The sequence below is a fragment of the Aulonocara stuartgranti genome (genome assembly GCF_965226115.1).
Source record: "Aulonocara stuartgranti genome assembly, chromosome: 18".
Taxonomy (NCBI): domain Eukaryota; kingdom Metazoa; phylum Chordata; class Actinopteri; order Cichliformes; family Cichlidae; genus Aulonocara; species Aulonocara stuartgranti.
In genome coordinates this window covers 25,796,288-25,820,016 of record NC_138954.1, presented here as the reverse complement: position 1 = coordinate 25,820,016, position 23,729 = coordinate 25,796,288, and the positions used below count along the sequence as shown (strand labels likewise).

General features: G+C 41.4%; 1 protein-coding gene across 3 annotated transcripts; it reads right to left on the bottom strand.

Annotated features, from left to right (window-relative positions):
• Positions 1 to 1,970: 1,970 nt before the first annotated feature.
• Positions 1,971 to 22,191, bottom strand: LOC309693707 (BMP/retinoic acid-inducible neural-specific protein 3-like). Of its 3 annotated transcripts, none has more exons than XM_082513173.1 (8): positions 21,174 to 22,191; positions 20,709 to 21,055; positions 17,254 to 17,456; positions 14,562 to 14,779; positions 10,191 to 10,296; positions 7,484 to 7,720; positions 5,655 to 5,877; positions 1,971 to 3,250 (listed from the first exon to the last, which is right to left on the bottom strand). In XM_082513173.1, exons 2-8 carry the CDS (start codon positions 20,969 to 20,971, stop codon positions 2,116 to 2,118), a joined length of 2,385 nt encoding a protein of 794 aa, XP_082369299.1. In that variant the 5' UTR covers positions 20,972 to 21,055; positions 21,174 to 22,191; the 3' UTR covers positions 1,971 to 2,115. The 3 variants fall into 3 exon arrangements, with proteins under 3 accessions (XP_082369299.1, XP_082369298.1, XP_082369300.1); XM_082513172.1 differs by having other exon boundaries at positions 20,709 to 21,003; positions 21,174 to 22,190; XM_082513174.1 differs by lacking the exons at positions 20,709 to 21,055; positions 21,174 to 22,191 and adding an exon at positions 18,734 to 19,924.
• Between the last annotated feature and the right edge of the window lie 1,538 nt (positions 22,192 to 23,729).

Genomic DNA, 23,729 nt, shown 5'->3' with positions numbered 1-23,729 from the left:
AAAAACAATATACTAGCTTAGAGTTTGTGTTGTTTCATATCTATTATGCCAGCAGTAAGACGCATATAAATCTTCTAACTCTTGGCAAGAAAGTATATTTCCAAAAATATCCCTAATGTAATAGCTGAATTATTCCTTTAATGGGTGCACGATAAAACTTATTCTGAATCCTTGTTTGTGGCCCTTTCTTTGTAAATAATCCTGATATTTTTTATTCTGAAATTCTTAAAAGGTTTGTTCAAAAGCTCAGGGGCTGAGCACTTAGGTTTGTGGTTAATGTAACCTTTACTTTTTAATCTAAATGCTTGCCATTGGAAAACACTAATGCAGGAACTATTTTTATTTCTTTACCTCTGAAAGAAAATCGGTCGAGGATGGTGAAGAGCTTTGAATCAAACTGAAGTGAAATGAAGTAGAAACTTTTTCAAACTCATCTTAAGGACAAATTGAACCTAAAATCAAAACCTGCCTTAGCAAATCTGAGCCAAGAAAAAAAAACAAAAAAACCCCTCTTTCTGCTTCATACTCACCCCAAAGGTGCCCTGGACTGCCTCCAGTAACAGTACGCCACATATTTAACACCCAGATGCAGAGTATTTTCTCGTTCAGAAGGTTTTAAAAGTCACACCAGATGCTCACTATTTAACCCAGGGAGTTAACTCTTGCTGGGATATGATCCAGAATAGTGTCTCCTTCACACACACACACACACACACACACACACACACACACACACACACACACACACACACACACACACACTTTTCCCTGCAGGCAGGTAAAACACACAGTGCAGCTTTGGCATATTAAATTACTGCTACAACAAACTCCAGACCATAAACAGCTTTTAAACTCTAAAACAAGAGCCCAAAGAAAAAGGCTGAGCCTGTGATGCCTGATCGCTCAGTAACAGAATGGCAGCCTGGAGACAATAAAGCTGTGTCTAAAAATTGACCAATAACATTGCAAAATCAATGTTTAAGCTCAAAGAAACCCTATGGAGGATGCAAAAAACAACAACAAAAAAACAACAACTAATAATGAAACCAGCGCCTTGAGCACATTTTTAAGCTTTGCCACATAAAGTGAAAAAGAAAAACCACCAACCAAAAAAATCAAACAAAAAAAACAAGCTTATTTCCCACAAAATTGCAGCATGATACATCATAATGTGAATGACAGTAGGGCGGTGATAGCTGTAGTATGCTCAGCACCTCATCTCACAATCAAAACTGCATCAGGTACCTCGTTCACATTCATTCTGAATGACAGCATCGGAGCAAATTGTGTCTGGCTTTAATCTTGGGAGCAACGTGTCTGGTGAATCCTGATGAAGCTGCGTCTTTGCTACAAGCTCTTTAGAAGCTCGTCTAATCAAAGCTGCTCCATGCTGCTAGCCTGCGGCTCCACTCTCGACAGCCCTTGGGGGGATTAAAGCTGATTTCCCTTTTGGCCAGAGTCACACTTGTGAGGGTCCAACTTGCTCTGGCGCAGGGTGAGAGTACTATCCTTGTCACTGACACTTTGCTTACTGTTGTTTGATGCTGGGCATGTCTCTGCGGCACCCTGGCTCATCTATCACAGTAACTGTGAATGGCATATGGGGACAGCAGAGAAACAGAGGAAGGCTACTCCCAGCCTCCCCCTTCTTTCACTATATACTTAGTAATCTGCGCTAACGCTGTTCCCTGAATGGAGACCTTGTGTTCTGAGGCTCCAGATGGGCAAAAACAACACAGCGCACACTCTCCAGTGGGATTGAGCTGAAAACTATAAAACAAGCTAGGAAGACTGTGAGGACATTTCTGATTTTGTGCAAAAGGAGACTCAAATGTAAATGTTTTGATAGCACAGTATTTGACTGTCAAACTATCAGCGCTAAATAATTAACACTGTATTGTTGATTTTCTCCTTTCTTAAGCAATTTTCAGGTGCTTTAAATCCATAAAACTACACCAAAATCTTGGTAAAAACACTTATTTTAATTGCACATTGTGTATGTACAGCACAGTCTTGGACAACAAACCACACACTTGATGTAAACCAATCCAGCTGACAATGGATACAGGCCTGTTTTGTGGCAAGGAAATAGTACAAAACATCAAATGGAGGCGCTTAACTACACAGTTTATTTGCCTCGTACTCCATATAGTTTGGTTGTCTGGCACTGAAAGTTTGCAGGGCAGTGAGTATCCTGGTCACATCGGCACTGGACAGTTTGAGTCTGTGGCGGAGCAGGCAGGCGAACAGATCCACGTGAGGGGCCCCCGGAGGCGAGAGGCGGTTGACCCTGTAGCGCAGCTCCACCAGCTGCAGCAGGGCCGAGTCCTGCGATCCCTGAGTGTACGGGTAGTCTATCTGCAGAATCAAGTCCTGGATCGCCTCGGGGTCAAAGTGCACGCTGTAACCGAACAGCTGCATGCTGTTCACCTTCATGTAGCCGATGTTGTTGGAAGGCTCCACTTCCTCCAGAGACTCATAGTACAGTGTCATGTTCCTGTTTCCTCCTGTCACTCCCACAGGGTCCCTGATATTACTCCTCAGGTAGAAATGAACTGTCTCAAAAAAGCTCTTCCATCTGTTTCCCAGAGTCAACGTCCAATTATAGCAGTCCAAGGGGATATCCAGCTTGGTCCGCTCCCAGTCGGGGTATCCGTGCTGACCTATCGGCATGGTCCAGCTCTCCGAATGGCTGCCCCCAAAGGGATTCACAAACAGCGACAGTGCTGGCTCAAAAGTGCTGTTTCTGGTGAGGCAAAATTGTAGCGTGAGTCCGAGGAGCATATGAACACGGTTGGACTTGACCCGGTTGCTCTTGAGCGTGAGCAGCATTCTTTTCCTCCACGAGGGATCAAACCAAGTGTTTACACGCACGTCGTTGCTCACAAACACAGCATGCAGGGCGATGCGCGGGTCACGCCGCTGGAGCAGGTAGCGCAGCTCCAAATCCTGCAGATCTCTGTCGCTCTCCAAACCCAGATAGGGGTCGGTGGGGTCAGGCACGGCTGACCGGCATACTCCCTGGGTCAGCGTGAAGCCGGGGTTACAGCTGGAACATCGAGTTCGGTTCTCTGTGGAACATGAGGCACAGCGGGGACCGTCACCCACCGAGCAGGGGATCAGACCCTGGCAAGGTGGATGGTTGTAGGGGCAGGAGCAGCTGCGGCTCTCATCGCTGTAAACACCAACCTGATTGTTCTCGCTGCAGTACAAGACGGAGAGAGCGTAGCTCAGCCAGAACTGCAGAGGCCTGAAGGAGAGACAACAAGTGTTTCAGTACAGCTTCAGGGATACTGCTGTATTGGTTATTATATAATAACTCATTTGTCTTTGTCACTTTGCATCTTTTTCATGTTTTTGTGATTATACAACAAAGAAAATGTTTTGCCTAAGAAGATTAATCAAGCTTTGCACAAACAATGTGTTGTTTTGATGTGCGGCAACAAACAATTTGAGCCAAACTCGGGCTCAGCTGGAGTCATAACAGAAAATCAGATCAAAATGAATATTGTAATTTGCTGAATTCTCATTCTGTGGTGCAGCCACTACTCTTATTTCTATCTCAAGCTTAGACTACTTTTAGAAATATAGCCACATAGGAACGCTTTTCAAAGAGCCCTATTATGTGTCTCACAGCATGAATTTGGAGATTTTATTATGTAGAATCAATAATGTCTTAAAAAAAGATTCTGTGAAACTGAACAAATCTTTGCAAGTAAGTGACAAATCCAATAATAAAAGGCTGTGATCTTCAGGTGTTTGGGGGGCACGGCATCAAAAAAGCGAGGAAAAGCTCTAAAGATGATTCAGTGAACACAGTTCATTACTGCATCAAAATTCAATTCGATTTTATTTATAAAGCACCAAATCACAACAGCAGTCGCCTCAATGCACCTCAATGTAAGGTAAAGACTCTACAATAATAGAGAGAAAACCCCAATAATCAAATGACTCCTTATTTGCAAGCACCTGGCAACAGCGGGAAGGAAAAACTCCCTTTCAACTTGAAGACATCTGCAGGAGAAACAGGCTCAGGGAGGCCAGGACCAGTTGAGAGTATGCAAGTAATAACTCTATCGTGCAATAAAAGTCATATATTAACAAGGTCAAGGGACCAAGGACAGAAGTCGGACAATTTCAGCCTGAACAGGTAACCGGCTAGTCCTTCACGCTCAACACATGTACAGCAGCAAGCAGATAGCCATGCTAACGCGTCATTAGGTAAAGACACAATGAGGAGGTGGTGACCTTCACACAGCTGAACATGAACATTTCAAAGAAGCAAACAAAGGCAAAGTGGATAAAGCTAAAGCTGTCTTGAATTCTGAGTCAGCCGCAAGCTAGCAGCCTCGATATGAGCATAGGATCAATGCAGTTATTAGGAAAACTACAGAGACGAGTGAAAAAGAGAAAATGGTTGATTTCCTCCTATCTTGTGATGTTATAAAGTAAATATGACCTTCTTCTACAAAGGAGAGTTACCACCTGGCATTTAATGAGCCCACAGTTCAAAAGTTGAAGAGGTTCACTGGTGATCGTGGCACAGGTGACTTGCGCATCTGTGAAACTGCCGTTACTGCTGAGCAATATATGCAGCCGTCTTTTCCAGGGACTGTCTTGCTGATTTTAGCACGATAATACCAAACTGCATTCCTAATGTTGCTATAAAAATTGTCTGTGTGCTGAAGCGAGATCTTCTGGAGCATTAAGAAATGAAACAATTAAATGTTGTTTCAGCAGCAGGGACACAGTTTACCTGGCTTCAAATTGAACAATGACAAAAAAAAAAATTATTTTCCAAAACCTTTGTACCATTTTCAGATAAATGTAGGTTTTTAATGATTTTCAATGCTTGTGTTTTTATTTAAATTTTAACAGCATCCTGCTACTAACTTTTTGAAAACAGTGTAATTAAATTGAATGAGAGGACGCATACACACACACCAAGAAAAATGATCTTCCCGGTTATCCTAAACTACTATTGAATTTCTTTTTTACGAGCAGAAGGAGTCTGATAAAGAGTGTAATTGGATTGTGGACTGAGGAGACAGTGTCTGTGTTTGAGTAGTACACTGATGGATCGTGTCATTTAGTTAATTTCCCTGCCAGAAATAGCTATCAACACAGAGTGTTCATAGGAGAGGCATAAATCTGACTGGAGTTATGACCAACGTGGTCTCTGATAGGGCTGCTCGAATAGACCGTCCAAGTGGCAGTGCTGCTGATACAGCAGCTGTAACAGTAAAAAGAAAATATAGGAATTATATATAAGCAAACTATATTACTGTCCACGGGTTCTGATAAAAAAAAAAAGAAAAGAAATGAGATGACATGAGAGGTTTAAAGACGCTGGATTGATTGTGATGTAGTTTGAACCTGCCGACAGTGAAACGTGGCCGTTTGGCCAGCTGGGATTCCGTTCGTCTTTCTGAGGCTGGAACAGAGAAGCCGCTTCCCTCCTGTCAGCACTTTTCACCTTACTCCACGACTACTTTTCCCTCAAGTGCCTTCTAATAAGTACCGTCTCGCTCTGCTGCTTTCTTTCACTGCCTGGTGCATAAATCATTTTCACAATTATAAGTTTTGGGGAGCACCTTGGCTTAACGGGCAGCAGCATGAATACTCCTCCCTCATGTTCCTTGCTTGCTTCTTACCTGGGCCTCTGCTGGATCATTTTGGGTTGTTTTCGGCACCTCTTGCTAAGGCTGAAGAGCTTGTTAGCGGTGCGGTGCGCTCTGGTGAGAAGCTGGTTGCTACTGGTCTCCAGCTGCCTGTATCGCTGTAGGAGGTTGGCATCCATCCTCCACAAGTGCTCCACGACAGATGTGTTTACAGCGAAATGGGTTGGCAGGTTCCCAACGAAGCTTTGGAACTCCTCTGGTAGGAAGGAGAACATGAATAAGTAAACTTTGCCTGTGGCCATAAACCGCAGGGTGACAATATTAAAAAAAAAAACAAAAAAAACAAAAAAACACACAAACGCATCCATTCCTCATTGTTTGTCCCTGAAAATCAAACAACCCAAAAAGGAGAAATAACAGCTGCAAAGCGCGGCGTTTTGATATTTTATGCCTCTTTTTTTCAGGAGGGAACAAATGATTTTCATATTCTATGTCACACCTGTTGTCAGAATAAGTCACTGTATACCTTTAAGGCAACAAGTCTTATTAGAGAAATTGCTGTTTCTGACATTATTAATATGAAAGGGAGACATTTTGCCGCGTTAACGAGAAACGAGCGGTGCCCCTGATTAAACTTCTTTGACATTTTTTGATGCCGGAGGAAACTTATATCATGAACTGTGTCACCTCTCAGTAGTACAAAAAAACGACGCAGTGCATCCTCTCTGCCATTCTCTTTATACGCCCTTTCTAATCTCAAATACACAAAGAGACACAAACCCAGTGCACTCAGTGTCGACATCACAGGCAACAAAGCTGCGCTATAACTTTCTTCAAACATCTGAATAACCTACAGCACTGCAGTGTTTTGTGCTGTGATACAGTGGGCTCTGTTTTTAAAGCCGCTGCTGATTTTGTGCCGACGTATATCTGTGTAACTGCAGGGTAAGTGGCAGTCAAAGCTGCTAACTTCCTCTGCGATGGTTTTGTGTTTACGGTAATTACAGTCTGAAAAAGAAAGCAATAGCACATTATTACGTGCTTGGACAGAGGCCAGGTTTTGTGCAATAGCTTGTTCATTTGTTTATGTAGATAATTTTTTATGAGTTTTTTTGTGCACAGAGCTGATAAAAATGTTTGTTCGAATCAAGCAGTTCAGTGATTTCAGGTTTTATAGGCTGTTTTCCCATTGTGTCTAAATGGACGCAAGATGAGTGTCTCCCCAAAGGGAATTACTGGCATTATTTTAAAGATAAAATTTATGAAAATTGTACAATGAAGTAAATTTAATAGGAAACAATCAGCCTGGCTCTGTCTAAAAGTATTAGTATCTGTTTTAAGGACCTCTGCAGGTCACCAGTCAAATAATATCTTGTTTTTTGCGTTAAAACAACATGTAGTGGATTTAGAGGGTCGCTTGTGAGACTATTCCTAGACTAAAAAAAATACAAATCATGTTTGATATTTCCTGTACATGTTTTTATGTTCACAGCACTTTGATGAGAACAGATGGATTTAAAAGAAAAATCACTAAGAGCAGCCCTAAGCAACTTGAGAGCATCAAAGCCGTCATTTGATTTGACACAATGACTGACAGGTCTCTTGATTTGAAGTCTGGCAGCTGTCAGAGTTTGACAGCTAAGAAAGCATTCTGAACATAAAACAAGACTTTTGTTTTAAGACTAAACTTTAAAGTGTTTTGTTCTTGAGGAAAAAAAAAGACCTTAGTCCCAAAGCACGTACTTTTGAGGAGGATTTTAAAAGCCACTGTTCCACCCGTGTGTTTTCTTTTTCTTTTTTTTGTGAAAGCACTTTTCAAGCTGACATTTTCAAGTCCCATTTTGAAGGAATTTCTGACTCACCAGATTCCTCAAACTCCTTGTAGGTCAGCCTCCAGGCGTCTCTGATGCGCAGCAGGTTGTTTTCCAGAGTGGCCACGTCAGAGCGAGGACAGTTACACTGTGGGAAGTCCACGCTGCAGTCACACCAGCAGTCACTGTTCTTGCAAACAAACTGGCCCTCAGATTTGCAGCCAACGTAGTTGAGAGCTGCCTGAATGAAGCGGCTCCGCAAATAGCCTGGAAGGATGACCTGCAGCCCTGCGGAGCACCACAGACGAGACACACGAGGGAAAAAATTAATAAACTATTAAACATGTGAAAGAGCGGCTGATTCATCCTCATAGAAAAAGCAGTCTGAGTAGCAAAAGTGAAAACATTTGAACACGTCTTGTTAGTTGCTGTAGTTTACTGTTGTCTAAAAATGATTAATCTTACATACATAATCCTGCGCTGTACTTCCAAGATAAACAAATATGTATTAATCCACCATTTAAAGCAGTCCTCTAGCCTGTTTGACTCAGCCTTTTCAGACGTTTACTTACTACTAGAAAGGAACAATTAAAAAAAATGATAAAAAAATAATAAAGTAGTTCTGTATTTTCAAAGATTTATATCTTTAGTATTAAACAGTGGATTATTGTAGATTGCAGGAAGGAAGTTGGAATGAACAAATATGCGAATGTCTTTTTTAATGGTTATGTTGATGCAGCCTTGCATCATATGTATACCCGGAGCAAGAGGCAGGGTACACCTGGAACAGGATAGGCTCTCCCGCTACCCTGATTAGGATAACCTGAAGACAGCGGATGGATATGCTGATGTAGCCTTCATTAAAGCATTAAAGCAATTTTCACAGTGTGGGAAATAAGCTTCATGGATCTCTCAGGAACATTTAGTAGCTATAAATAAAATAAATAAATAATTGAAATAATAACTACTGTAGCTATTTAGCTTAGCTTAGGGAGGTGATAACAAGCTTGGCTATATGTAAAAACCTCCACTACTGGCACCTAATCGTTGTCTCATTACTAACGATTGGTCATTTTCGACCGGCACACCAAAAAAGTACAAATGTTGAATAAAACATGCTAAATTGTATGCAGACTAATACAACTTATTTTATGTGCCGAAATCCTTTTTTTTTTTTTTTTTAAAACATGGAGTCTTAGATCAGTCTGATCAAATTAACTATATTTTTCTGAAAAAAAAAAAAGAAAACATGAGGGTTAATCACAAATGACTATTCTGCAAACTGTTTGAAGTCTAGATGAATCACATGATGACCACAAATTCTGACTTCACCCTAACTCAAAGGCTCTGACTAATCCTAGATGGCTACCCAGGCGAGTGAAGCCTAGAATTTCCACTAGTGACCAGTCAGCAATGATAAAGTGATTCACAACAAGCGAATCGCTTTCTGTGTGGACAGCTCTTAACTGTCTGCAAAATGTGCATCAGCATCTTTAAATTCAAATGATCATGAATCAATGAAGCTTTCTAACGTGTGTTTAGCAGTGCGATGGCTGCAGTTACAGCCACACAGTGGTAATGTCTACCAAACATTAGTGTTACAATAGAGACTTACGCATAACACTACACTTTCATTTTAATGTCTTTAAATACAGGATTTAATTTAGAGGGTAATAAAGAATTGGTTTTGGTTTAGAATTAATTTACTTGTACAATCGCATAATACTGTATTCTAAAATAAGTGCGCACGTTGTAGTTTACACTGTTATGTGTATGATTTACTCTTTGTTTTCTGAGTGACCTCAGTGGCAGCTGCTCCCACTCCCTTGGTTGATGAGCTAAGAGGCGGAGCAAGCCTATATGAGACCTGCAAATTGGGTCATACCACAACTCTGGATCATGGGGGGGAAATGGAATTAGGGGTTTTTGTGTTCTACCCCTTTGTGTTTATGTGGGCTGATTTAAGTTTCCCCTTTGACTTGTTTAGGGAGTTCAGTTTGTTTGAGTTAGTAGTATTGTTGTCAGCTTTTAAGTAGAGTTCTGTTACTTTGACCTCTTTTATGGGCCCAAGATTTAGATTTTTCTGTATAATTTAACCAAGTTTGTTTTTGGGTAAATTTAAAAAAAAACTTGTTTTTGGACTTTAACCTGTGCTTGACTTTCCTTCACTGCTCGGTCCATCACAAGCAGTGAAAGTGAGCGTGTTTCAGTTTTTTAGTGTAGTTTTGGTGCTTAAACCCAACCAAACAGCAAGTAAAACTGAAGTAAACACTGAATAAAAGTGACATTTAAAGCACTTCCACATGATACTTCAGTTCCAGTCTTCTGATTAACAAAGACCATTATATCTGCCCGCTCATCTAGACTTTGTTCTTTTAAGTGGAAACGTTCCTGCATGTCGTTACATGATTCAATCAAATGGAAGGGACAAATGTCCAATACGATTATTTAGTTGGAGGACTTGGTGGTCATTATCATGGTTAGAGTTAGTCAGTCGGGGAACCCTTGGATATTCTGCTGATTTTTTCTCTGCTCTTTCCAACTGGAATGCAAGATAACCGGGTAAATACTTTGTATTCTGTCTGAGCTAATAAAAGGTTAATTAGTTTTGTGATTGCATTTCAGCAAATACCCTCTTTCAGTCTTCAGACAGTTTACCTACATGTAGCCAAAGCCCGCTCAAATTTTATTGAACCAACAGAACGTGCTCTGCAGATGAACTACTGGCTCCCAAATCAATCTTAAGGTTAAAATTTACCCTGCAGCTGAATCTTGTTTTCAGGACTGTGAACCAACACGGAGCTGACTGTGTCCAGATTGTCATAGTTGCTGCATCCGAGCGGCCCGGTTCTTGTTTCAGTCACCTGGAAGCACATGAAGAGAAAACAGTGTTATGAACGCTCGCTCTGTCAGCAGTCGCCCCCGTTTTCACCCCTCCATCTGCGTTAATAGGTAGAAAACAACTGATAATCTTGGTTCTGCATGGATTACTTGAATATTTTCTTTTTCTAAAGAAAGGTCAAAAGAACATAAAAATCCTCATCAAAGATGCATTTTATGTCTTAAAAGAGCTTGGTATTCAATGAGTCACGGTGAAGTAACACTGAAAAGGTCTTCAATTAGAAAACTTTCTCTCCTCACACAGAATAATTTGTTCTGATGTGAGGGAAGGAAATCAACTTCCCTCTGACTGAAAAACTTTAAACTGACTCACTTCTCTGCATCTCTAACAGTAAACAATCCCAATGTTAAAGCTAGAAATTCAAAAACACATACACGCATATCGGGTATTTATATCTTGTGGGGACCAGTGTTGGTCAAGTTATTTGAAAAAAGTAATCAGTAACTAATTACTGATTACTTCCCCCAAAAAGTAATCCCGTTACTTTACTGATTACTTATTTTCAAAAGTAATTAATTACTTAGTTACTTGGTTACTTTTTAAAAACACGATTTACAACCTGAATAGGTGATAAAGCGATAGCTCTTTCAGCCCAATTCTACTTTTTCTACATAATCCATCATACAAAATGTAATCAAATGGAAAAGTCTCCTTTTTTAAAACTTGTTTTATTAGTTTTAATCTTTTAACTTTATGCATCAAGCAAAAATAAAATTATATGCACCATTCTCTGACTTGAATAAATTAGTTTAACATTTAAACCTATTTTCTGCACGTTCCAGCACATAAAATAATTGTTTTTTTTGTGTTTACACTCAGTCTTTCAAATAAATGCAAGTAAAACACAGCAGAAAATAAATAAAATCAAAGACTCAGCGGCCCTTTTGCTCTATTTTCACCTGTAAAGCAGGACTGTGGTAGGCGGAGGTTTACCCTGGTGCAGGTGTGCTGCAGCGGTGTGGAAGAATCCGCGAGTTTCTCTGTGAATTTCCCATTATGTCATAGCGCACTCGGTGCTTGCTTGGAAGTTTAGGGTTTTTTTTCGCTGTAAAAAGACGTTTTCTTCCCACGCACAACGGACACTAATGTTTTTGTCACTTTTTATGGAATCAAACTCAAAGTAAGGTCAGTACTTCCACGCTTTAAACGCTGCATGCTCATACTCTCTCCCACAATCGATATATTATCCATTGTTGATCTGCACACAGCTGTTTTCACGAATGTCGCACTTGCTTACGTCACTGTCATGAGACATTCTCGCAAAAAAAAATCACGGTTTTAGTAACGCAGTAACGCAGCGTTCCTACGGGAAAGTAACGGTAATCTAATTACCGTTTTTGCAATAGTAATCCCTTACTTTACTCGTTACTTGAAAAAAATAATTGGATTACTGCCCATCTCTGGTGGGGACATCTAATTGACATAATGCTTTCCCTAGCCCCTTACCCCAACCCTAACCATGAAAAATGAATGCCTAACCATAACCCTAAACCTATAACTCAACTGTAACCCTGTCACTAAAACCACATTTTGAATCTCAAAAATGCCTTCAAACTTGCAGGGACCAGGATTTTGGTCCCCATAAGTATAGTAAACTTCCTATTTTTGGTCCCCACAAAGTTAGGAATACACACACATGCACGCACACACACACACACGCACACACACCTTCCCATTTCTCACCGAATTTCTGTTACCATCTGTGATTTTAATGCACGGCTATTTATCTCATAAGATCTAGTGTTCATCTTCTTCTGCTCTCCTCTCTTTCTCTCACACTGATCTTCAGTCTGCCTAAACTCCACACCTGCTGCAAAATGGCAAATGAATTTATGTCAGCCTGGCTGAAAATTAATGGAATGATATCTTTAATCCATCAAGCTGATGCATAACCAGAGGAATGCGCTCTCATTTTGGGAGGGCACTTGTCTTCATCAGTGGCTACTCACTTTAGCATCTACATTTGCCCCTTGGGCTGATTAATGCGCACACCCTAATAGCCACTTCAGACGATAAAATGGATGATTGGTGTTTCATACAACAGGACACACAACCGCCCCTCGCTTCGCTCCCCTCTTTAAAGCTTGCCACAGAGTGCGGGGTAACTTAGAAAGCCTGCTTCGTGCAATACTGCTTGAAGAGTCACTTAATTAGGGTGTTATAGGTGGTCAGCTATAAACAGTCAGACGCTTCATTTTTCAAAATCTGCTGTTCCCGTTTTCCTCGCATGCTGAGAGATTTTCATGATAATAAACCACTGGTGAGGGGAAAAAACAGGAAAAACAAATTTGAAAGACTTAGTGCTACCCTGCAGTCACAACAGGTGAATCTCCTAAGTGTCAGGCCAATTTTGTAAATAAGCATTCGCTCTTAATCCTACCTGATTAAATAAGTTATGGGAGAAAAGTCCCTGAGCTGGTATTAAAGGATTTATTAGTGTAAGTTGTCTTCAAGTTGAGTTAGCCAAATGTCCTGAATTAAAACTTTCTTCTGCAAATGTGTCAGTAATCCTAAGAAACATCTGCAAGTTGATATTTAATTTTATATTATTTTCATACTTTCAATGCTTCATCTGTGGTGAATTTAACTCCATTATATTTATTTTAACCATTTAATTTTTACCTTTAATCGTGATCATATATTAAAATACAGCAGCAAGGAAACTGATCAAAAACTAAGTAATTATTCTGTTGTTGAGAATAGAATAGAATAGAATAGCCTTTTATTGTCATTGTACATGTATAACAAATTGTAACTTGTTTTCTACGATTTTAGCAACACAGTACCTAATGAAATCAAATGATTTAGAGAATCTGGAGAAATCTCTGTGTGCAAGAAACAAGGCCCGAAATCAGTATTGGATACCTGTAACCTTTAGGCCTGCAGGCTGCACTGCACTAACAACAGGCCTGATTTTGCCATGGAAATCACTGCATGGGCTCAGGACCGATTCAAGGAAACACTGTCTGTGAACACAGTTCATTGTGCCATCCACAAATGCAGGTTAAAGCTCCATCAAACAGACAAAGACACAAAATGAGAACACAATCCAGAAATGTAGCCATCATGTATTCAATTCAATGTTATTTATATAGTGCCAAAACACAATAACAGTTGCCTCAAGGTGCTTTATATTGTAAGGTAAAATCCCTACAATTACACAAAGGAAACAGAAAACGCCAACAATCATATGACCCCTTATGAAGAAGTGCTTTGGCGACAGTGGAAAGGAAGAACTCCCTTTTAACAGGAAGAAATCTCCAGTAGAACCTGGCTCAGGGAGCGGCGGCCGTCTGCCACGACCTGTGTGGTCAGACGACTCAACACAGGAAATTATTTTTGGAAAACATGGATGCCGCATCATCACTGAAGAGGAGAGGGCTTGCACATCCGGAAAGATGCCATCAGTGTTTAAAAGGTATACGCTAGTTTTAGAACAACATATGCTTCCACCCAGATGATGTCTTTTTCAGGGAAGGCCTTACATATTTCAGCAAGACAATGCTAAACCACATACTGCATTTGTTACAGCAGCATGGCTTCACAGTAGAAGAGTCCAGGTCCTGAACTGGCCGACCTGCAGTCCAGACCTCTCCAGCTAAAAACATCTGGCATTCATAATGAGCTAATATTTTTCTTAAAATGATACATTTTTCTCAATTTAAACATCTGACATGTTTTCTATGTTCTATCATGAATAAAATGCGGGTTTGAGAGATTTGCATATAATAGCATTCTGTTTTTTCTTTCCATTTTAAAGAGACTCCAAACTTTTTGTTTGTTTGCATTCAGCATGTCTAAGATCATGTAGGCATGTAAGCATATGCTACAAATGACTAGGTCAAAGTGGAAATACTACAACACGGGGTTACATGGATACTGTAACTTAAAAGGAAACTAAAGAAAAAAAACACCGCCTTAAAAACCCCCAGTATTTCACTGGTCCATACTGACCCACGCCGGGTCAATTTAAGCCAGGCGACGAAGACAGAAGTTATTTTCTTTCTCCCCAAAGTCATTCCCCGAAGCCACGTTCACTTTAACAGAAACCAAAAACCCACCCAGCCCGACTCCCAGCTTCATATCAGGCTTTCCCTCATGCAAATGCTTGAGGCTAACAAACCGCAAGGCAGGAGAACAACACGGCTACCTTCAGGCAGTGAATGTCTGGCGTTTCATTTCCCAGCAGATTGCTGCTGTATTTACAATTTCCCTCCTTCAACATACCCGTATGGCAGTGGATGCGATTTGGAGGTGGTGTAGCCTCCGCAGGGTGCTCTCTCTGTCTGTGAAGTAGGAAGCAGCCAGCTGGTGGAGAGTTTCCAGGGTCACGGTCCCTGTAGTATTTGAGTTCCTGTTGCTGCCCCGGCTGCCCTCGCCCCCTGAGGGCGAAGACTCCTGGCTGAGCTTCCTTTTGTCCACAAATATTGTCAAAGACTCCTCCCCTGGTAACATTTAGGCAGAGGGATGAGAGGTTCATTAGCTCCAGCAGAACGCCACTAATCACCTTTCATTAGTATCTTTTCAGACTAGATAGAAAAGCACAGTAGTCATTAAGTACTGTGGGGGAACTGATGGTTTGGATGATTAGAGGAAAAGGCACAGGCAAGGTCTCTGCATCTATTAAACTCCTGGTGAATAAAGAGAGCTCACTCACCGTCGTTAATCAAATTTCCTTAATTATTTCAATTATTTTAATTATGATGGAAAAAAATGACTTGGAAAACAAAATCAGGTTAGCGCCGGGCTGTTCTTAGATGAATTCTATATAACGGTCAAATCACCAGCAGTGAGAAGAAAAAAAGACACGTTTGATTAAGTATAAGATTTATAGATTCACGTGCACTTTGGAAAGTCAGCCCTGACAATGAAAACTGCAGTCTTTTTGTGATGCCGTTGAACTTCCTACCCTAGTAGTTAATTTCTTTCTGCAACTCACCTCATCTTCCTCCTGTTATATTTTCCCAGGTCTTTCTGTCCTATACTATCTGAACTACGTTCACCAGAGAACAGATTTGAAAATAGCTGCATTCACTACTGAGTCAAGAGGACATTAATAAATTCTTTTACTTTCCCTCAAAAGCGTCTCAGATTTGAGCCAGATGAGGAATGAGTGCCTTTTGAAGGGAGCTGCAGGTGTTCTTCAGCGAACCTTAACAACATGCCGTAACTGTCACAGCAGGTCTGAGTCACTTTATCTGTACTTACTTTATTGGCACCGTTCTCCAACTGTTTCCTCACCACTAGCGCTCGAAAAGCATCACTCCGTGCGGCCTGACCTTTGTAAAGCTTCTGTGATAATTCGTATTTAAACTTGCAGGGAAATAAAGCTCTTCGAATTAAATTTAATTAAACTGTCAGCGCAGCTGAACCTCTGTAAGGAGAGTACACTGTCAGTATATATGAATATGCCCACCTCCAGTCAAACAAGGATCAACACAAATTTTCCTTATAATAAGCCAGACTGTTAGTCTTTCTTATTTCCCTACAGATGGGATTATATGTGCCTCAGAAGAGCCACGCCAGTTTAACCTGCCCTCACCTCCCCCATATAAAATATTCAATCATTCATCTGATTCTGTTTCTGCTCATGTCTGGTTTTCAACCAGGCAGCTGTCCTCACATATGAAGATATTAAAAAGATGTTAAAAGATGTGGCTAAAAAGCCCTGTGAAAATGTGGCATCTTATCTCATCTTATGCTCTTAAAAATCATCTAGAAAGATGATGAGCATTTTTCTTTTTCCAAAATGACACAAAACTGTTGCGTTGTTAAATCACATGTTTACGTTTTCTGATCTGACCCTGCTTTGGTGAAGGCTAATAATCGTTTTCACCCAGTTTGGTCTGCTGACATCGTCTTAACTCTGAACACTGCTATAGCCGAGTATTACAGCAGCAGTTATATGAAACGAGTCACACTGATCAAGCATCCCTTGTGGCAGGTGGTTATCAAAACTCTTACATGTGATGATTGCAAAAATAACAAGCAAACAGTCTTATGCTTTGAAGATCCACATTTTGTTGATGCATCTATCCACTCTGACCTCTGAGACAATGCATCCTGCAGACCACAGTGCTGCCAAAAAAAATAATCTAATAACACAGTTCACCTGAACTTGAACTCATTCAGTTTTTGAGCGATGTAGCTGATGTTTGTAGGTGGTAAAGGTGACTCTGGGTGAAACTGACGTCTGGTACATGAAGTGTTGATAGTGTTTATTTTATCAGGAAGCTTCTATATTGCCTTTTAGGAGGACCATTTGCTCAGTATAAACTGGGTTTCAGTCTATCTGACAAGAACTTCTCAAAGCACTGGGAATTGTGACTTGTGTGACGTTGTTATACATCAACAACACTTTGCGACTATTGCATCTTTGTGGGTGGGTTTCATGACGAATTTCTAATAATTTTGTAGACACTAACAGACAGAGTGCATGGCCAGTGTTGGTTTTCGACCAGTTGCTGTATTTTGGGGCGTAAGAGAAAACTGCCAGCTACTGTTTTTTAGCCAAATACTTCCCTCAAATCAGTGCCGTTCATTTACAGCATGCTCTGTGATAGCAGTTAGCTTAAGAAAAGAAGAGAAAAACTAATTGCTTATAAATGACAGCATTTCACAGCAGTGACAAACCTCTGTTCACGGAACCGTGCCGGTTTGGCAGCTAAACAAAAATATCATATCTGTCGTTCTCCCGCCTACCACAAATCACTTGTTGTACGCTAATCTGGGGCGATTTGATTCCTTTTTGTACGCCAAAAAACACTGATCCAGAAAAATCATTACATGCTTTGTTGATTCAAAAGCAGCAGACAGTAAAAAATCTGTGCCCCATATGCTAGAAAAAAAAATGAACAAAAATCACATTAGAGGCTATGTGGATCAGGCTCGCTTTGAAGCTCAGACTACTCTACTGTACCTCCCAGAGTGGCGGAGAGGAGAAAGTGGGTGCCGTATTTCTTGATTAGACTCTCTGTAATCATCTGAAGGGTTGGTCTCCTCCCCAACTGCCGGATGGCGTGCACAAAGTCAGGGTCGAGGGGCAAAGCCAAACCCCTGCCGCCACCAAAATTGTCCAGCTTCTCCACAGCCAGGCTGTTCACCTTCCATCGACCAAATTCCCTAGAAACACCACACACACACACACACACACAGGTTTGCTCACTCTGTTAAGGTCTTTAATTGTGTGTAAGGCCCCGGGCTGCTATTTAACAAGCTGCGTTGAGAGGAAAGCAATATTTGAAAGTGTGTTACCCTCACTGAGGCACACGCTGCTGTATACTTATGGCTCACATACATGGTGGACACAGAGGAAGCAGTAACGCCAAGCGATGAAGCTGTAATGCTCAGCGGAGCTTAACAATATGCCTCTGATGTACAAGAAACTACCCTGAAAAACCTTTTTTCTATTTTTTTTACTTAAGGGATTATACGGCAAGTAGTGATTGAATGTTTATCGATTGTCAGATTTTTACCAGGCAATTGTAAAAAAGGATGTTATATAAGACAGCTGTTTCTTTCTTCTTTCTTTTGGCCTTAAATGCTCTCATTTGAAACTCATGTAACAGTATTTATTATATAAGAGTGGATACATTATATAGATTGTAGCAGTATTACAACAATCGGTTCTGCTACTAGCACTGGGTTTAGCAGCTATGATTTAACCATTCAATCAGCACTTTAATAGAGCACCGCTCTATTAGAGCTCTGCCAACTTGCTAACTAGTTTTAATGCACTTTTAATCCAAGCAAGAAGGTTTATTTTTCTGTTTATTTATTTATTTATTTTTTATGGCAACCCGAGGCCTTAGGCTGTGGACAGCAGACTGTTAGCGGATTTAAAAAACAAGACATAGTGTGCACATTTGTCTTAATCTTTGGACATAAGTTGCTGGCGGTACAGCAAATATATTTGGAGTGCAAATATATCACTGATCTCAACAGATTAGCAGCACTCATTCTCAGAACCATGATAAAGTAAAAAATAATAGACCAGGCTGACAAAAAAATTAAAATATGAATAGATAGCTTTTCAACCTGCCTATTTGTTAAATCTTAAAAGCTTGGAGATTACTCTGGTTCAAAAGTAATAGTAATGCAGCACAGATTTATCCTCATGTTCATCCGAAAATCAAACGTGTGGATACCCTCCCCCTCCCCCGTGTATAAGTGCACCAAGTTGAGAATCACTGTTACAGTTGACCGATGTCAGCTTTGAGTAACCTGCGCCTGGGTACAACAAAACTCGTTGGGTTCCAAAGTGGCAACCCCCACAGCATCAGGAAAGGTGCAAAAAAAAGAGAAAAAAATAAAGAAAATAAAGCCCCACGACATCAGCTGCCATGATTTGTCACCCCGTGCCCTTTAGACACGAGCCTCGCTGAACTCTAGATACTCACAAACCCTCGCTCTCCATTCCCCACAGCCCCTCCCTCTGCAGCGTCAGTTAACATCCACCTCTCCCACGGTGCTTGCCTGCTGCTCTGTGTACCTCCCTCTCCTTCTGGGAGGTCATCAAATCACTGCCATGAGAAAAATGATCGGCAAAGAAATAATTGGGGGAACCGGGACTGTGTGGAGTGTGTCATTACGGCCAATCATCGTAACGAGGGGACAGGATGAGTGTCTGTCTCTGGTGGACAGATGAATATTGCAGATCTAGCCCAGGGTTAGCCTACAGCTACTCCATCAGCATGCACTGGTGGAAAAACAGAAGCGCTGTAGGAATGGGCTGGCTTATGTAAACGTGGAGGCTTACTGTACGCATAGAAAGCAATCAGAAAGTGATGAAAACACTTTATTGGGGGGTGGGGGGGTTGAAACTATACAGGAGCAGCTGTATGGGGGGGAGCTAGCTGACAGCGTAATCGCATGCTTTGCTTCCACATGACTGACAGCCACGTGAGCTTTAGTATGGTGTGCAGCTATTACAGAGGTCAGAGCAGAACTGCAATTTAAATCCCCCGGCACTTTAACACAGCACACCTATAGAAAATATGAAGTGTCTACAGCATTGTAGGGAGTGCATAAAATACAGTTATTATTAAAAAAATGCCTTCAGTGTTCCCACAGTTTATTAAATGCCCTCCCTTATCTCTAAACCATTAAATAAGTCACATTAGGCAGAGAGGATGAAAACTGCTTTAAAAAGACTCTCCTGTCAGTTATCATCTTGTTACAGCAGGTTTTTATCTCAGTTAGAGTCATCCTTAAAATCCTTAATCCCTAATCCTAAAACCAGCCTTTGGCTTAAAATATGTGAGCAAGGCATCTGAGAGGATACAGGGCTGACTGCTGTAGGGTGAAAGATCCTTAAGAGGTGAGATGTCAGCCAGCCATTACCAGTGATGAGTGCCTTTCCAGTCCAAGCTGTCTGCTTCTTTGATACTTTTTTAATGATTTCCAGTAATTACTGGAAACAAGGAGGCTCAAGTCAGAGGACTCTTGGGACATTGTCACACCGGGTCCATTGAAAAAACACAGGTGTCACGACGAGATAAACACCAGAGTCTTAAAGATTTCTGGGAAAAGATAATGGAGCGATTGATTTATAGCACAGCTAAAGATGCACACAAAGTCTTTCCTTCACTTTGCTAAACCCTTGGCGATTTTCTTCTTCTTTTTGCCACAGAAATGAAAATTTCTTCTCAAACCGACCCCGCAGGACTGCAGGGACAGTGACAAAATATCAACACACACGGGTCCTCCACACGAATTATAAACACAAAATATAATTCAGACCTTTTTACTGCACGTCTGCAACTCAAACCCCCGAGCCATGAAGGGAATGATCGATAAATACCTAAAAGTTAAATCAGAGCAGAAATATATTGCTTTAGGAAAAGTTTCTGGAAAGGCAGCAAAGTGCAGCTGGCAGATACTGCAGGAAGTCCCTGAAGGGATGAAGCTCGACTGTCCACGCACAATCCATGGCATTAACTCTTGCTGCAGGGGTCATTTAGAAACACCAGCAACAGCAAAAAGCACCAGGTTAAAAAGAAGAAGATAATAAAGAAACAAAGCAAAAGAAAGGAATAAATGCCTGCTGTTATTCAGATGACAGATGAGCTTTCAGCAGGAAAGGGCCCTCTGCATGCTTACAGCAGTTCTTCTGATTTGCTCATCAGCTTGCAACTAATTTGGTGCAGGTGCGGTACCTGTGAGAGCAATCCTGAGAGTGTGCAGGATTGCATTCCACACACACTACAGCAGCTGCTGTCACCGATAAGTTGCTCTCTTGCTGAAATTGCTCATCAGTAAAATTATCCAGTAACACGTCTGGAATGAAAAAAAAATGGCAAGTAGCCTATAATCCATACCTGAAACTCTCTCACACACAAAACATTACACGCGTTAAACACACACACTTCTCACCTATAGATCTTGTATCTGGTGCTGAAGCCCTGCTGGTACCTCTCCGCAGCCTCTGTGTACTCCAGGGACTGCTGGAAGGGGCCCTTATCCGACAGCAGCCAGCCCAGGGAGCCGGGGGAGCCGTCGCCTCGTCCGGCGGCTGCGGCTCCAGTGGCAGTGGCGGCCCTGGAGGTCCAGCAACAGCACCAGCAGAGCCAGAGGCTGAGAGCTGCCCCCTCCCATAGCAGAGACAGCCGCTTATGACTGATTCTCTGACAGCTCATGCTTCACCCAGCGACACCTCATTCTCTCCAGACTGAGAGGAGAGGACAGATAATCAGGGCTGAAAAGTAGCGCGTCACGCTGATCTGGAGGTTTGTCGGAAAAATTATTTCAAAGCAGTGATACCTCAGAGTTAATGAACAAGAAATAATAGCAATTAAACGTTTTTCCTTCTCCTCCTCCTTCTGCCGAAGACGCACTCACCTGATTTGCAATAAGAACCAAAAGGATGCGCCCGAAGATGAACTCCTGCGATCTCGCCACAGCCAAGAATAAAAGCTCTCCGAATCAGCGATCCGACACAATGAATGAATTCGTAATGTGTCCTCTCTTCACAGAGAGCTACTCCAACTTGGGTATTTTTCTGCTCCCGCCCAACTTTTTCTCTCTCTTTTCTTTTCTTTTTTTATTTTATTTCGGAAGACGTTGCTCCAGCATCCGCGCATCCATCCGCTCCTCGGTGAGAAGTTGAAGCGGCGGAGGCGGTGAGACGGCGGAGTTCATTGCGAGGACGTCCGTGCGGTCACAGATAGTTCCAGAGGTTGAACAGGGGGGGCAGATTTAAACAGAGTGAGTGGGACACCCTGTAGCTCTGTTTGATCGCTAAATTGTCTGTTTAAAAAGATTTAAAAGAAAAAAATAAATCTTGACAGACGCTGTAGGCGCTTATATCTCCTCTTTGCTGTGTGTGAGCTGGTGGATGAATGAGTGCCTGCTTCAACAAAGAGACCTTTTCTTCCCTATTTTTTTTCCAAGAGAGATAGCAAGAGGGCGAGCAAGTGCATCATGATGAGGCTGGCAGGGTAATATATACAGTATGATCACTGAGTGTACTTAAGTTTGGAGATGAGTGGAGTGATGATGCATCAGGACTGCATCCATCACTCACCATTATCTTCACTTTATTCATTATTATTTCCCATCACAGCTTGTCTCTCCCTGGGTGAATATTGCCCATTAAAGGTCTTTAACGGAGTCTGATAATAGGCTAATTATCTCGCGGTGTTTCTTTTGTCCCCCCCCCTTACTAGTTCTGTGCCACAGCTTCAGGGCCTGCAGCTTGCATGACTAAATGGCACACACACTTGCACGTTGCTGGATTTGCCGGGGAGAATAATTACAGGCTATTATCGGGGAGCAGGTTTCTTGGGTTGTGTGATTCAGGTTCAGGGGTGCACTCACTATTCCACACCAAGCGTCATAATTTTGAAAATAAAAAATAAAAAATACAGCTTCTCCAACAAAAATGGATGTTTCATTTCCAGAAGAAGGAGAGGAAATGTTCGACCTGTGGCTTGCAAAATAATTGTATTTTGAATGTTCAAACCATTTGCGAATGAACGTGAGATTTTTTTTAATGATGGTTTTTCTTTTATGGGACATATGGAGCTTTGGATCCTCCCCCTTTTTCGGGGGATCCGGTCACCTTTAGGGTGGGGCAAACACTGTGAGTGTGTAGCACAAAGTGGTGCTCATCTACAGTGCTGAGAAGTAGTCTGACATTTTCATTTCTACCCTAAAAATAAAAATGCAATAAAGCGTGCATGTTTCTGAATTGTTATTTACTATGTACAGACCAGATATATATTATATTTCCAACTTTCTTTGCTAAGCAAATACAATAAAGATAAAATGAAGCTTAAGTTTGCTCTAATGGTCTCCTGTGTTATCATGTGATAGTCTTTATATACTGCCTCATTCTTTTTGATTTCTCTGTTATTTCTTCCGCTCTTCTTTCTGGTTTCCACTTTTGGCTTTCAGTTTGGATGCATTCATAGAATAGCATGACTTTTTTTAAAGCCACATATAACAGTTTTAGCAATTTCTATCCAGTTCTAACACATATACAGTTTCACCTCACGCCATATTTCCCCCCTGTGCAAAATGAAAAATACAAAAACTCAATTTCTCAGACTCATACTGCCGCTTCATTTTCTTTGTAGTAGTTTCCATCAAATTCACCAAAATCTGCAAAGCTTGCAACTTTCTGTGACTTGTACCTTTCCCTCATGAGTATGCTGTTAGACGGGGTAACCTTCTTCTGACTACAATAAAAAACCTTCCCTTCATATACATTGGGTAAAAGCCAGACTTTAGAAAAGTGCATGTCAGTTGATCCAGAATGCTGCAGCAGAAATACTGACAGGGACTAGAAAGAGACTGGGTTCCCTTCATTGGCTCCTGTTAGCTTCAGAATTGGGATTAAAATCCTTCTCACAAAGTCTTGACTAATAGCTTTCATCCCATCTTAACCATGTAGCACCATATAACGCCAACAGAGCACTTTTCTCTCATACTGCTGGTTTACTGGTGGTTCCAGCGATATTTAAAAGTAGAATGGGAGATAGTTTTCGGTTTTCAGGCCTCTCTTCTGTGGAACCAGCTCCCAGTTTGGATTTGGGACAGACACCCTCTCTACTTTTAAGATTAGGCTTAAAACTTCCCTTTTTGATTAAGCTTATAGTTAGGGCTGAATCAGTTGACTCTAAACTCTTCCTTAGTTATGCTGTAATAGACTCAGGCTGCTGAGGGCTTCCCATGATGCGTGTTTCTTCTTCTCTTCTCTCTTGTCACTCTATATGTGTTTAACCATCCCTTTGAGTCATTAGTTATTATTAATTTCTGGCTCTTTTCCACAGAGCAACCCAACTGGTTGGAGCAGATGGCCGCCCCGCCATGACTGTCTCCAAGCGCTTGCTCATAGGAGGTCGTCTGATTGTTGGGGTTTTGTACGGTTGTTACCTTACAATATGAAGGGCT

Coding starts and splice junctions, on each gene's coding strand:
- LOC309693707 (XM_082513173.1), bottom strand. CDS start 20,971: ATGAGCTGTCAGAGAATCAGTCATAAGCGGCTGTCTCTGCTATGGGAG. Junction 17,457..20,708: donor ACCAGATACAAGATCTATAG/GTGAGAAGTGTG, acceptor TGGTGTTTCTAG/GGAATTTGGTCGATGGAAGG. Junction 10,297..14,561: donor TCGCATCCACTGCCATACGG/GTATGTTGAAGG, acceptor ATGTGCTTCCAG/GTGACTGAAACAAGAACCGG.